Source organism: Haematobia irritans, chromosome 2, assembly GCF_050003625.1.
Source record: "Haematobia irritans isolate KBUSLIRL chromosome 2, ASM5000362v1, whole genome shotgun sequence".
Taxonomy (NCBI): Eukaryota; Metazoa; Arthropoda; class Insecta; order Diptera; family Muscidae; genus Haematobia; species Haematobia irritans.
Genome location: NC_134398.1, coordinates 141,898,647 through 141,909,755, shown reverse-complemented (window position 1 = coordinate 141,909,755; position 11,109 = coordinate 141,898,647). Strand labels below are relative to the sequence as shown.

Below are 11,109 nucleotides of genomic sequence, written 5' to 3'. Positions count from 1 at the left end.
TCCTCATGGGTATAACATTTTTTTAGAAGGGCATACCAGTCTTCAATTGGAGTTGAAAAAACATATAAGGAATTGTTATTTGTGGAGTTATTTAAAGCTAAAAACATTGTCCTCTGTCTAGGCGAGAACAACGTTTAGTAGTGAGCTAAAAAATTTGGTAGACGATGACACCAATATCCCAAGAAATTAGAATAGACTGTAATTTATCCCAGTATGCAATTCCTCGTGCATAACAATATTTTTGTTATCTTCTTCTTCTGGCCGATGATTGCAGTGAATCGTCATGTTCCAGTTACAGTTTTGTTATGTATTTCTTATGTTAAACGTCTCTATCATAGGACTAAATTACACCTTTCTGGTCTTTTGGCATCTGTAACAGGGACAGTCCATATAAAATTCGTTTCATTTTCTACCAATATCACAAACATTTCAATTGACGTTTCGACGCTACGAGTTCAACGGGGTTTTTGGCTGAGTGTGCTAAGGCGATTTGTTATGGTGCCAACGAATCCAGGTTTAACCCGTGGATGGAGTGAACAAGTTTTTCAAGTTGTTAAGTTCGCATTATCGTGCTAAAAAAAAGCAACTTTTACAAAAAGGGTTATAATTTTGTTCAGATTTTACATATTTAATTCAGATTTTAACACCACCTGTAATGCGAACATCTGATAATTAAGAGCTAGCTAATTTCTCTTATCAGAAACGATCGCTTTCGAAATCGAAGAGGAACATTCGTTTCGGATATGAAAAATAGGCTGCTAATTGCTTAAAAAAATAAAAAAACAAGTAGAATGAAATTTGTTTGTGTATATTTACAGAATGAATAATTTCCATTACATGTTAATACATATAAATACAAAAAGGTATTTTCATGATTGATACGAGAATAGATATTTTTTTCGAATTGTGAGGCAATCTTTTGAAATGCTCAAAGAGATATATATAAAAAAAACAGAAAAACTGGCAGTAGCAAGACTGAAAACCAAGGAAAATAAAAAGAAAGTAATCTAAAGGGACATACAATAGATAAAAACACACATACAAATATAAATTAGAAATCAATTATTAATGTGATAAAATCTAGGGAATTGGGAGTAGCTCTTTTGTTCGTATACTGCTCCATTTATGCTTTAGTTCATAAGTAATTGAGCCATTAAATTGTTGTCATCCGCATTTGAGCTGGAAGTAGCATGTAGACCTGGACCACTTTCTAGGAACTCGCGCAATTCATTTTCCAAATCGCCACCCACATTTGCCGACACATCTTCATCTATATCCATGGCTATGGATGAGGATAGATTATTATGGGTGGTATCTTGTCGACTTGTCGAAGACGTAGTCGCTGTATTAGAAGTGGACGGATGAGATTGTGTAAAAGCCAAAGGGGGCATTGATACAGGTTGTTGCAAAATGGCGGGAATTTGAACACGATGTGGTGGCTCAGATGGAGGTGGTAAACCAACTAAAAATTATAAAAAAAGTCCAATTAAACATTTACAAGTGAGAAATATTTGGGGAAAAAGACTCACCATAAGATAAACCCATGGCTTTTCTCAAAGCATAGGGATCAGCCACCGCCGATGGAGGTAATTTTTTCACAACATCCGTTAGATTCTGGGTAACCTGATGGGCTAACTGCGTTTCTTCATGTGAAGCTGGTTGAACCAAACCCAGGTGATGGGGCAGTGGTTGAGAAAGGCGATCATGTTGGGTATTCTTTAGCTTGTCAATCAGATTCAAATTATTACTCAAGTGTTCCTGGAGTCTTCGTGTTAATTCGAAATTTTTCATTTCCTTCTCAATGTCATTCAAGAATGTGGTATCTATGCCTAGATCGTTAAGCGTCCTTAGACGACTAAAATCGATGCGGGTATTTTTATATTTTTCATACTCCTGTTCGATTTGGGCGCGAGATTCAGATGGTGCTGGCGAAGAGCTACTATCTAATAGCAAAGGCCCAGCATTAGTGAAACACTTCAGCGCCTCTTGTTGTTCATAATTTTGTACTTGAAGATCGTAAAGGTCTTGCATGCATTTGGAATGTTCACCATTCGTTAACATATCGAGAAGGCCATTGGCGAGCATGGTGGCGTAGGAAGAGTCTTTGGTAAATTGTAAAATGCTTTCAGCATATTCGGTACTCATAGCATCACCATAGGTTTCCATCACTAATTGGGTTTCATCCTTGTTTAGAGTAGAGAAACGAGAGTCGAATGTTGGGGCAAAGGAAGAGAAAGGGCCATAATTCAAAGGCTTTACCAACTTGGCTTCATTACGTTTGTCTTCTCGATAGCCCTGGACTTGGCCAGAACCTTGCTTGAGCTTGCCAACCAATTCGCCCAAGGAAACAACCTTTTCAGGTCCTTCATTTTCATCCTTAATGAGAAAGTTGAGAGAGGTAGATCCATCTTTGTTTTGACGAAGAAATCCCATTCGATGGGCTTTTTCTTTGGCTGACAAACGTTTCTTGGCTGCTTGAGCTGCACCCTGAACCTGAGCCAGAATCTCTTCTGATGTTAAATCATCAACATATGGTTCAAAACGAGATTTTGGTTGATTCTCTAGCCGAATGGCTTTACGTTTTTCCTCTTCTTCGATTTGTGCTTGTGTCATGGGTTCTTCGGCTCCCGTGGACGCACCCTCGTCAGCAGAGTCGGCCATACCATGGTGATCGAATCCCATAAAGTCTCCACTCTGTTGAACTAATTCAAATCCCAATTCCTTGGCCGTAAGATCTCTCAAATAACCCGATGTAGGTTTTAGACTTCTCATTAAATTATCTGGCGACAAATGTTTCATACCAACTTGCAGCAGGCGTTTTGCTGCTTTATGGTAAACAGTATCCACGTGATTGTAGCGTATGGCATTTTCACACATTAAACGAAAATCCTCGGTGAATTCATTCAGCGTTGTATAATCGTTGTCGTCGATTTTTTGTCGCATTGTAGAAAAGTCCATAGGTCGTGAAATAATTTTAGAATAACCAGGGGCAATGTCATCTGTGACAGGCCATGCGAAAAACTGATGGGGATCTCGCTTTTCTAGACCACGCAGCAAATGCTCTAAAAGTTTATTTAGCGACGTCTTTTGGTGTTTCATTTTGAGTACGCAGCTTCTAGGCTCTCTACCAGATTCACTACACGAACTTGGAGTACGAGGAGCTTCTAGTACTTTGGGAGTAAGAGAAGTCATGGAATTTGAACCACCTGGCGTTGTGTCCGAAGCTGATGGTGAAAACGAAGGTATAATTAACTGCAAAATGGAGAACACGAGTTATTGGTAAAGGAATGTGGAGGATGATTTTATTATATTACTTACCTCCGTCAAGGGTTTTGTCGGGCTAATGCCTCCTACTGTACTACTACCTCCTGGGGTGCTTCCACCTATTGGTTGTGTGTTCTGTAGACTTGCAGCTGAAGGAGCAACTTCCCCTCCACCAACACTTGGAATTGTACCACCTCCCAATGAATTACCAATGGAAGAACTTTGTATGGAAGAAGAGGCTGGTGAATCTAAAGTAACTTCTTCAGGTTTCATTGGAACTATGGGTTTCGTAACCGGCCTGCTTGATAATGAGTTCTCCGTTGTAATGCCAGCATAGAGTAAAACATTTTCCGGTAATGGTTGAGAATTATCATCATCCATAAAGCTAAAACCATCTTGACTACTGTCACCATCAGCCATAGATGGCATTATATTCGATGGCGGCCCAGCCGCTCCCAATTTGGGGCTTCGCTGTTGTAGGCAGCTGAAGGATGTACCTGGCAATGATTGCGAATCCTGATTGGCGATTAATGTAAGGTCTTCAGTACGATCCATTGATGTGGTATCTCGGCGAGGACTCTCATCTACAACGTGGCGCTCCCCTTTGTCTCGTTTCTTTTCTTTGTGATGTTTGTGCTTCTTCTCGCGGTCTTTCTTCTTCTTCTTTTTCTTGGATTTCTTATGTTTTTCACGATGCTCTTCCATGTCCTCCATCATAAGAGGACTGCTGCACATGGCTTCCATCGCAGATGGGGGACCTGCGGCAGACGATGTTATAACATCAGATCCGCCATACTCTGGAGTATTGTTGGGTCCAACTTTCAATATTAGTTTTAGGCCTTTTTGTAGACTAGAAGGGTCCGTATGGTGACTATATTCTACAAAAGGTTAGAAATTACAAATATATTCAATATTCTTTACCTGCAATTGGCGGCTAAAAAAATTACTGACCTTCATATTTTTCTCTTCTATCGAGTTTGTGCTTCTTGTGTTTCTTTGATGAACCCATGACTTTCTTTGTGTGGGATTGCAAGTTTCTTTATTTGTTGACCGAAAAACTATGAATTATATCGAATTTGTATTAAAAATATTTTTGGGTGTCGTAAAAATAAGAAAAACGAGCAGAATTACAAATGTTGAAAAAATGGCAATTGCCTCTGACGCTTACTGGGTTTTGTTATTCTTCAGACATTGAGTAGTTTTTGCCCACGATTGGTAGCTCATTCGATAACTGCATTGTCGATACCTAAATGGATGCGTAATGTATGCCGCAGTACGCGGCATCCCAGTACGCTATCAATTCCAAATCTCGTTTACACTACGTTCACATAATTATTGAAGTCTCTCTACGCAATAAACACAAACGTTTGAAAAATACTAAAATGCAATAATTTTTCAAACTTTTTTTCAAAGGTTTAGGGTAATATTCAAGTTGAGAAAATCGCGTTCTCAACAAAAAACAGACATTACCCTCAACAGTAAAATTCAAACCATCAGCAATAATTACTCAATTGTAATCCTCAAATTGCAATGCATCGCTACTCAATAATTTCTCAAACAGTTTTCAATATGAGATAAATTAAAAATTAACATTAGGGCTGTTTTCTTTTTGCACTGGATACAACATTTGTATGGGCTATCCAGAACATCGTTGCACTGGTGTTCTATCCAGAACATCTCATCAGTGCAAGTCGCGCCGATCTTGCCAGATTGTGTTTTGATAAAGTGACGCTTCATCGATTCACAATAGCACTTTATTGTGACTAATTTATGGAAAAGCATGTAATTCAAAGTGGTATAGTCAAAGACAATAAATTCTAGGAAGATAGGAAATTGGCTTGCGTCAAAACAAATGTTGCATTTACCACGTTAGTTCCATACATGTTCGTAATTTTTTATTTGTTTTTCGTTTCCTTTTTTTTAAGTGAAAAACTTAATTTTCTTACCCCCATTTTCATGAAGCTCCGTTAGTGCTACGTTAGCTAACGAACTTTTAAACCGTACTATGTACATATCTGTTATTTTGCCTATATATTCCATATGCCAGTTAGGAACTTAACTGCTAAAATTTTTTCAATTAAAGTTAACCGGAGACAAGATATTTCGATTTTACTTTCTGTTAACTGGGAGTTAAAGTCTAACGGAGATACATGAAAATGGCCGTTAATGAAACAATGTTACATTTTTGGCAACAACAAAAAAATTACATTTTCCCCTTTATGGAAATTTATTTCGTGCACTTAATTTCTTTTTATTTGCATTTTAATGCTATGTCAATACTTGTCGTATACGCGTTTGGTTCGAGTATGAAACTAACACGGTAAATGGTTTGATCTCCTCAGTAGCCAATCTCCTATCTTCCTAGAGTTCAATGTCTTTGGGTATAGTGTCATAAATAATCTCAGCAGTAAATATTTATTACTAATTGGAGCATTTCATACATTAAAAATGCAAGATTTCACTTCTTTTCTGTGATTGTTTTTAAACAGCTGATGACAGTGTTGCATATTTTTGGAGATGTCCTGGATAAACGAGTACTCTGTTTTCTTTTAGTCCTTCACGGCTTAAGGTATCCAGTCCTAAAAGAAAACAGCCCTATTGTTGCGAATATTTTCTAACTACAATTTGTATGAAATGCAATCCCAGTTCTAACTGAAAGTCAACGCTAAATTTCTAGGGATTTTTCAAATCGACTTACCATACATATTCGATATTTCCAATATCAAAATGGAGATTTTAGTGCAGTATAATACGCGGTCCAGGCTAGAAGTTTATCCGGCCGGAATGTCTGTGTTTGTAAAGAATCGTACAGTGTGACCAATCGATACGAATTGTCGGCGATGACTAAATAAATGTGTTATCGATCCCATAAACATGCAGCAGTATCGATTATGCCTTCGGACTTAACTTAAATTGTGGCCAATATATGGGATATGTTCTGGACGGCGGATAGGCGTTATTATCGATTGTTTACATTTTGCTCCCATAAGAAATACATTGGAAAGCTGTGTTGTTGGCATACAACAGGAGTTTTCGCTGGAGGTGCATACCGGCCTTTAGCAGAAATTTCCGCTATAAGAAATGTATAGCTATATATTTGCTAACGAAAATTCCGTGAGGCGTTAATATATATTGTTTACATTTTGCTCCCATAAGAAATTCATTGGCAAACTCTGTTATTGGCACGCAAACGAAATTTCCGTTAGAGGTTCTTTATTAAAAACCTTCTTTTCGAGTTTTATATTTATAATGAATAAAGAGGAATTCATTTTATTAATATAAACCTTCATCATTTAGCGAAATTTTAATTCGATATTTGATTTTTTCTTTTGGACCCCACTAGTATTAGTGGACCTCTGGTACTTTTTCTCGCCCTTAATAACTCTCGTTGATTTACTTTTAGTTTTATTTTCTTCTAATTTTGTGAGAGAACTGTTCACTCGACCTCTTATCATTTCGAGTCGATTGCGAACATTGCATATTTCCTGGGTTATAGACAGGCGGTCGTTCTGTAACTTTTTCTGATCCTCTAACATTGATGCGAGAATGGCATGTTTTCGATTCATAGCAATCAAACGTTTTTGATTAACAAAATTATTTGCATCTTCTGGCGGCGGTATGGTGCAGTGTAAGCGTTTCTTTTCTTTCTGGTCGCAAAGGATTTTAATGCGTGGTATACTTGAAGTTTTATTTTTATCAGGTGCCTCAGGGCTCTCAACATCTGGAATTCTTATTGGTTCCATCGCATCTTCAACAGTAGCATTTTTAGGGGGTTGTGAAGATTTAGTTTCTGAAAAATTTGATTAACAAATATTAGTGGACATGATTTTAGATCACAGAGAAATTCTGACCATATAACTGGGAATAGACATGCGCGGCAATAGCTTTTAGTCGATCTTCAAAATTAAAATGATGATCATGGGTCATCTTCACATTATTTGCGTATACATTTGTTCTTCCACTGTTTAGTTCATTCAAAATAGTGGGTTTGAAAAATTTCGTCCTCTGCTGCTCCTGTAAATGTTTGTTGACTATTTTTGTAAAATCCAAGCGATTTAGTCCGTCCATTTTATGAACTTTTGAGTGTGATTTTTTTAATACTTTTATTTACTGAGAATTTAGAAATATTTTTGTGATTTTTTAAAGAGTATGTATGTCTGCCGAAAACAAAAATGAAATAAAAAGCAACGAAGAAAATGTTTGATACAATTAAAAAAAAATACAAAAGAAATATCAGGTCATATACGCAAATTTTACTACATATAGGAAATGTTTTTTTTTTCTCGAAAAATCAGGGAAGCTGTGTAGATTGGCACGCAAACGAAATTTCCGCTTGAGGAGCATACCAGGCTTTATGCCGCTTTATTGGCATGTTGGCAAAATTGCAGGTATTAGAGTATATTGAGTATATAAGGCTATTTTCACATGGCTCTGTTAGCACGTGTATTTTGACAGGTGCTGACTTAGCACTTTTGCACATCATTACTAAATAAAGATAAAAACATATATTTAATATATTTTATAATTTATTTATAGTATATTTTATTTTGATTTATCTGTCGATCTGAATATTAATCCAATTTTTTGTAAAAGGTTGACTTAGCACCTTTACACATTAAGCTAACGTTATAATTTCTAGTTGTGAGATATTTTCTATTATACTTTTTCCAAAGCCGAATGCTTCCGAATCAACTCATCATATCATATCATAAAAATGCTTGCAATGACTTACATATTTATTTTTCTGGGTGCATATATTCAGCTCTCAAGTTTAAGGTGATCCCATGTCATAAGACATATTTAATCTCATTTTCCTTACAATGTGATGATGCTCTAATTCTCTCATTACTTTCAATAGGCTGTATAATAAAATCCGTTAATTTACAACTGCTAAATCTACAACAGAGAGCAAATGATGTTATGTTGTCATCCATCAATTGAGATATCAAGGTGAGAAGACATATTAACTGATTAAGAAAAAGTACAAAACGAGTTCAGAAGAAGAGATATATAGATGATTTTCAAGAAATCCCTATTCCGAAAATGTTTATAATTAAAATCTTATTAATTATATGCCTCATTGCAAGGGTATGTATGGACAGAATCATTTGAAATAGAATGAATGTCATAATTTTAGCCATCCACTTTCAGATCTATGCTGATTTCGTACAACAACAACAATTCCATCCGTATACCCCAGTTTGGTTACCAGAAATACCACCACCGCCTTGTCCCTTGGAATTACAATTACCTCAACTGTCCTATGCTCAATTAGGACCTCAATTAGCTTCACATTATTACGATGATGTTGGTGTAAGGAATTTTCGAACAAATTCTAACGAAATAAATTTTCTATTACCCTATTTGGATATTGATATACAAATTGAACATAATATTCATATCGTTCAGAATGCCGAAGATAGGGAAATGTTTGTATTACATGGTCATGAATTTTATCAATTGTTTTTGGGACGTCAGGAGAAACGTCTGAGCTTAATGGCCTATTTGGAGGGGAATGTGAAAATAATCGAACCCTTAGGAGTAGAGGTATGTTGTGATGTCTATATAAAATTTCAATATTTGTTAATGGGTCCTTCCATTTAGATGATTTCTTGGCAAGGTCACTACTTACTGGTAGTGGCGTTAGATGAATATTTTGAGGTATATTATATACGTAAAGATATTCTGGAAAATCGCGCTGAAATACTGAAAGACCCCAGCAGAATGTATTTCGATATACCACCCACATTCCAACCCATACAGCAAGTGTCTATATATGGAAAACTGCAGAAATTAAGTTTGATTTCCATATCAAATGATGAAATTATGATTATTGCTGCGGTAAATTTTTCAAAACTTCATGGAAAAATCAGGTATAAAATACAATATACACAGGATGAAGTATGCAAGAAAATATATGACTGTAATTGAATGATTCCTATTGTAACATATATAGTTACTTTGAATTACAGTAATTAAAAATTTCCTAAAGTCCTGCTCATTGACCACATCACAAATCTGATCCGTTTATATCAACGACAATACACATAGGAAGATGGGAAATCGTCTACTGAGCACATCAAACCATTTACGGTGTTAGGTCCATACTTTTCGTTTATCGAACCAAACGCGTATACGAAAAGTATTGACATAAATAGCATTAAAATGCAAATACAAAGAAATTAAGTGCAGGAAATAAATTTCCATAAAGGGGAAAATGTAATATATTTATTGTTGCCTAAAATTACCATTGTTTCATTAAGAAAATTAAGTTTTTCATTTAAAAAATAAAAACGAAAAACAAATAAAAAATTACAAACATGTATGAAACTAACACCGTTAATGCAACATTTGGTGTGGCGTATGCCAATTTCCCATATATGTATTGTCTTTGGTTTATATTAATAGATATCTGCACAAGTTTGTTTGTAAGCGGTTACAAATGGTTTGAATTTTTATAGGACATTCGGAACAAAGACAATAAAGAAGATAAAATGGAATGAGTCAAATCAAAGACAATATACTTTAGGATATGGGAAATTGGCATGCGTCATACCAAATGTTGCATTGACGGCGCCAAAGATTATAGATTACAGAAGATGGGAGATTGGCTACTGAGCACATCAAACCATTTACCACATTAGTTTAATACTCGAACCAAACGCGTATACGACAAGTATTGACATAGCATTAAAATGCAAATAAAAAGAAATTAAGTCCACGAAATAAATTTCCATAAAGGGGAAGATGTAATTTTTGTTGTTGCCTAAAATGTAACATTGTTTAACTAAGAAAATTAAATTTTTCATTTAAAAAATAAAAACGAAAAACAACTAAAAGATTACAAACATGTATTAAACTAATCTGGTAAATGCAACATTTGGTATGACGCAAGTCAATCTCCCATCTTCCTCAAATCTATAATCTTTGGATAGATCCATACATGTTTGTATTTTCTTATTTGCATTTTTATACCCTGCTCCACACTGTGGAACAGGGTATTATAAGTTAGTGCATTTGTTTGCAACACCCAGAAGGAGACGAGATAGACACGTGGTGTCTTTGGCAAAAATGCTCAGGGTGGGCTCTTGAGTCGATTTAGCGATGTCCGTCTGTCCGTGAACACATTTTTGTAATCAAAGTCTAGGTCGCAGTTTTAGTCCAATCGACTTCAAATTTGGAAAAGTATGTGTTTTGGCTCAGAATAGATCCCTATTGATTTTGGAAGAAATCGGTTCAGATTTAGATATAGCTCCCATATAAATATATTTCGCCCGATATGGACTTATATGGCCCCAGAAGCCAGAGTTTTACCCTAATTTACTTAAAATTTTGCACAAGAAGACCAATTAGTACTATAGTCAAGTGTGCGAAATTCTATTGAAATCGGTTCAGATTTGGATATAGCTCCCATATATCTTTCGCCCGATATGGACCAGAAGCCGGAGTTTTTCCCCAATTTGGTTGAAATTTTGCACTGGGAGTACAATTAGTAGTGTAGTCAAGTAGTGTATATGGATCGTCTTAGAATTAAATTCTGAGTCGATTTAGCGATGTCCGTCTGTCTGTCTGTCTGTCTGTCCGTCTGTCTGTCTGTCTGTCTGTTGATGTATTTTTGTGTGCAAAGTACAGCTCGCAGTTTTAGTCCGATTGTCCTAAAATTTGGTATAGGGTCCTGTTTCGGCTCAAAGACGATCCCTATTGATTTTGGAAAAAATCGGTTCAGATTTAGATATAGCTGCCATATATATTTTTCACCGATCTGGTCATAATTGACGTGTATGTCAACCGATCTTCCTCAAATTCCGTACATCCGAATATTTTATGAGTCTCGAAAAACTTGCA

The 11,109-nt window shown here is 36.0% G+C and overlaps 3 protein-coding genes across 4 annotated transcripts in view; 1 reads left to right on the top strand and 2 right to left on the bottom strand.

Annotated features, from left to right (window-relative positions):
- Positions 1 to 792: 792 nt before the first annotated feature.
- On the bottom strand, positions 793 to 4,451 carry Brd7-9 (Bromodomain containing 7/9). 2 transcript variants are annotated; one of them, XM_075296361.1, is made up of 5 exons: positions 4,433 to 4,451; positions 4,216 to 4,322; positions 3,319 to 4,142; positions 1,530 to 3,252; positions 793 to 1,462 (listed from the first exon to the last, which is right to left on the bottom strand). In XM_075296361.1, the coding sequence occupies exons 2-5, from the start codon at positions 4,271 to 4,273 to the stop codon at positions 1,131 to 1,133; spliced, it is 2,937 nt and encodes a 978-aa protein (XP_075152476.1). In that variant the 5' UTR covers positions 4,274 to 4,322; positions 4,433 to 4,451; the 3' UTR covers positions 793 to 1,130. The 2 variants fall into 2 exon arrangements, with proteins under 2 accessions (XP_075152476.1, XP_075152475.1); XM_075296360.1 differs by lacking the exon at positions 4,433 to 4,451 and having other exon boundaries at positions 4,216 to 4,426.
- A 1,989-nt stretch (positions 4,452 to 6,440) lies between these two features.
- Positions 6,441 to 7,490, bottom strand: LOC142226378 (uncharacterized). Its single transcript, XM_075296362.1, has 2 exons — positions 7,116 to 7,490; positions 6,441 to 7,054 (listed from the first exon to the last, which is right to left on the bottom strand). The coding sequence occupies exons 1-2, from the start codon at positions 7,330 to 7,332 to the stop codon at positions 6,558 to 6,560; spliced, it is 714 nt and encodes a 237-aa protein (XP_075152477.1). The 5' UTR covers positions 7,333 to 7,490; the 3' UTR covers positions 6,441 to 6,557.
- Positions 7,491 to 8,139: 649 nt separating this feature from the next.
- The window catches only part of fs(1)M3 (female sterile (1) M3), a 28,100-nt gene continuing 25,130 nt past the window's right edge, over positions 8,140 to 11,109 (top strand). The window contains exons 1-3 of the mRNA XM_075296356.1: positions 8,140 to 8,352; positions 8,416 to 8,811; positions 8,869 to 9,137. Of these exons, the coding sequence (XP_075152471.1) occupies positions 8,308 to 8,352; positions 8,416 to 8,811; positions 8,869 to 9,137 (710 nt within the window). The 5' untranslated portion in view covers positions 8,140 to 8,307. The remainder of the gene's footprint in view (positions 8,353 to 8,415; positions 8,812 to 8,868; positions 9,138 to 11,109) is intronic.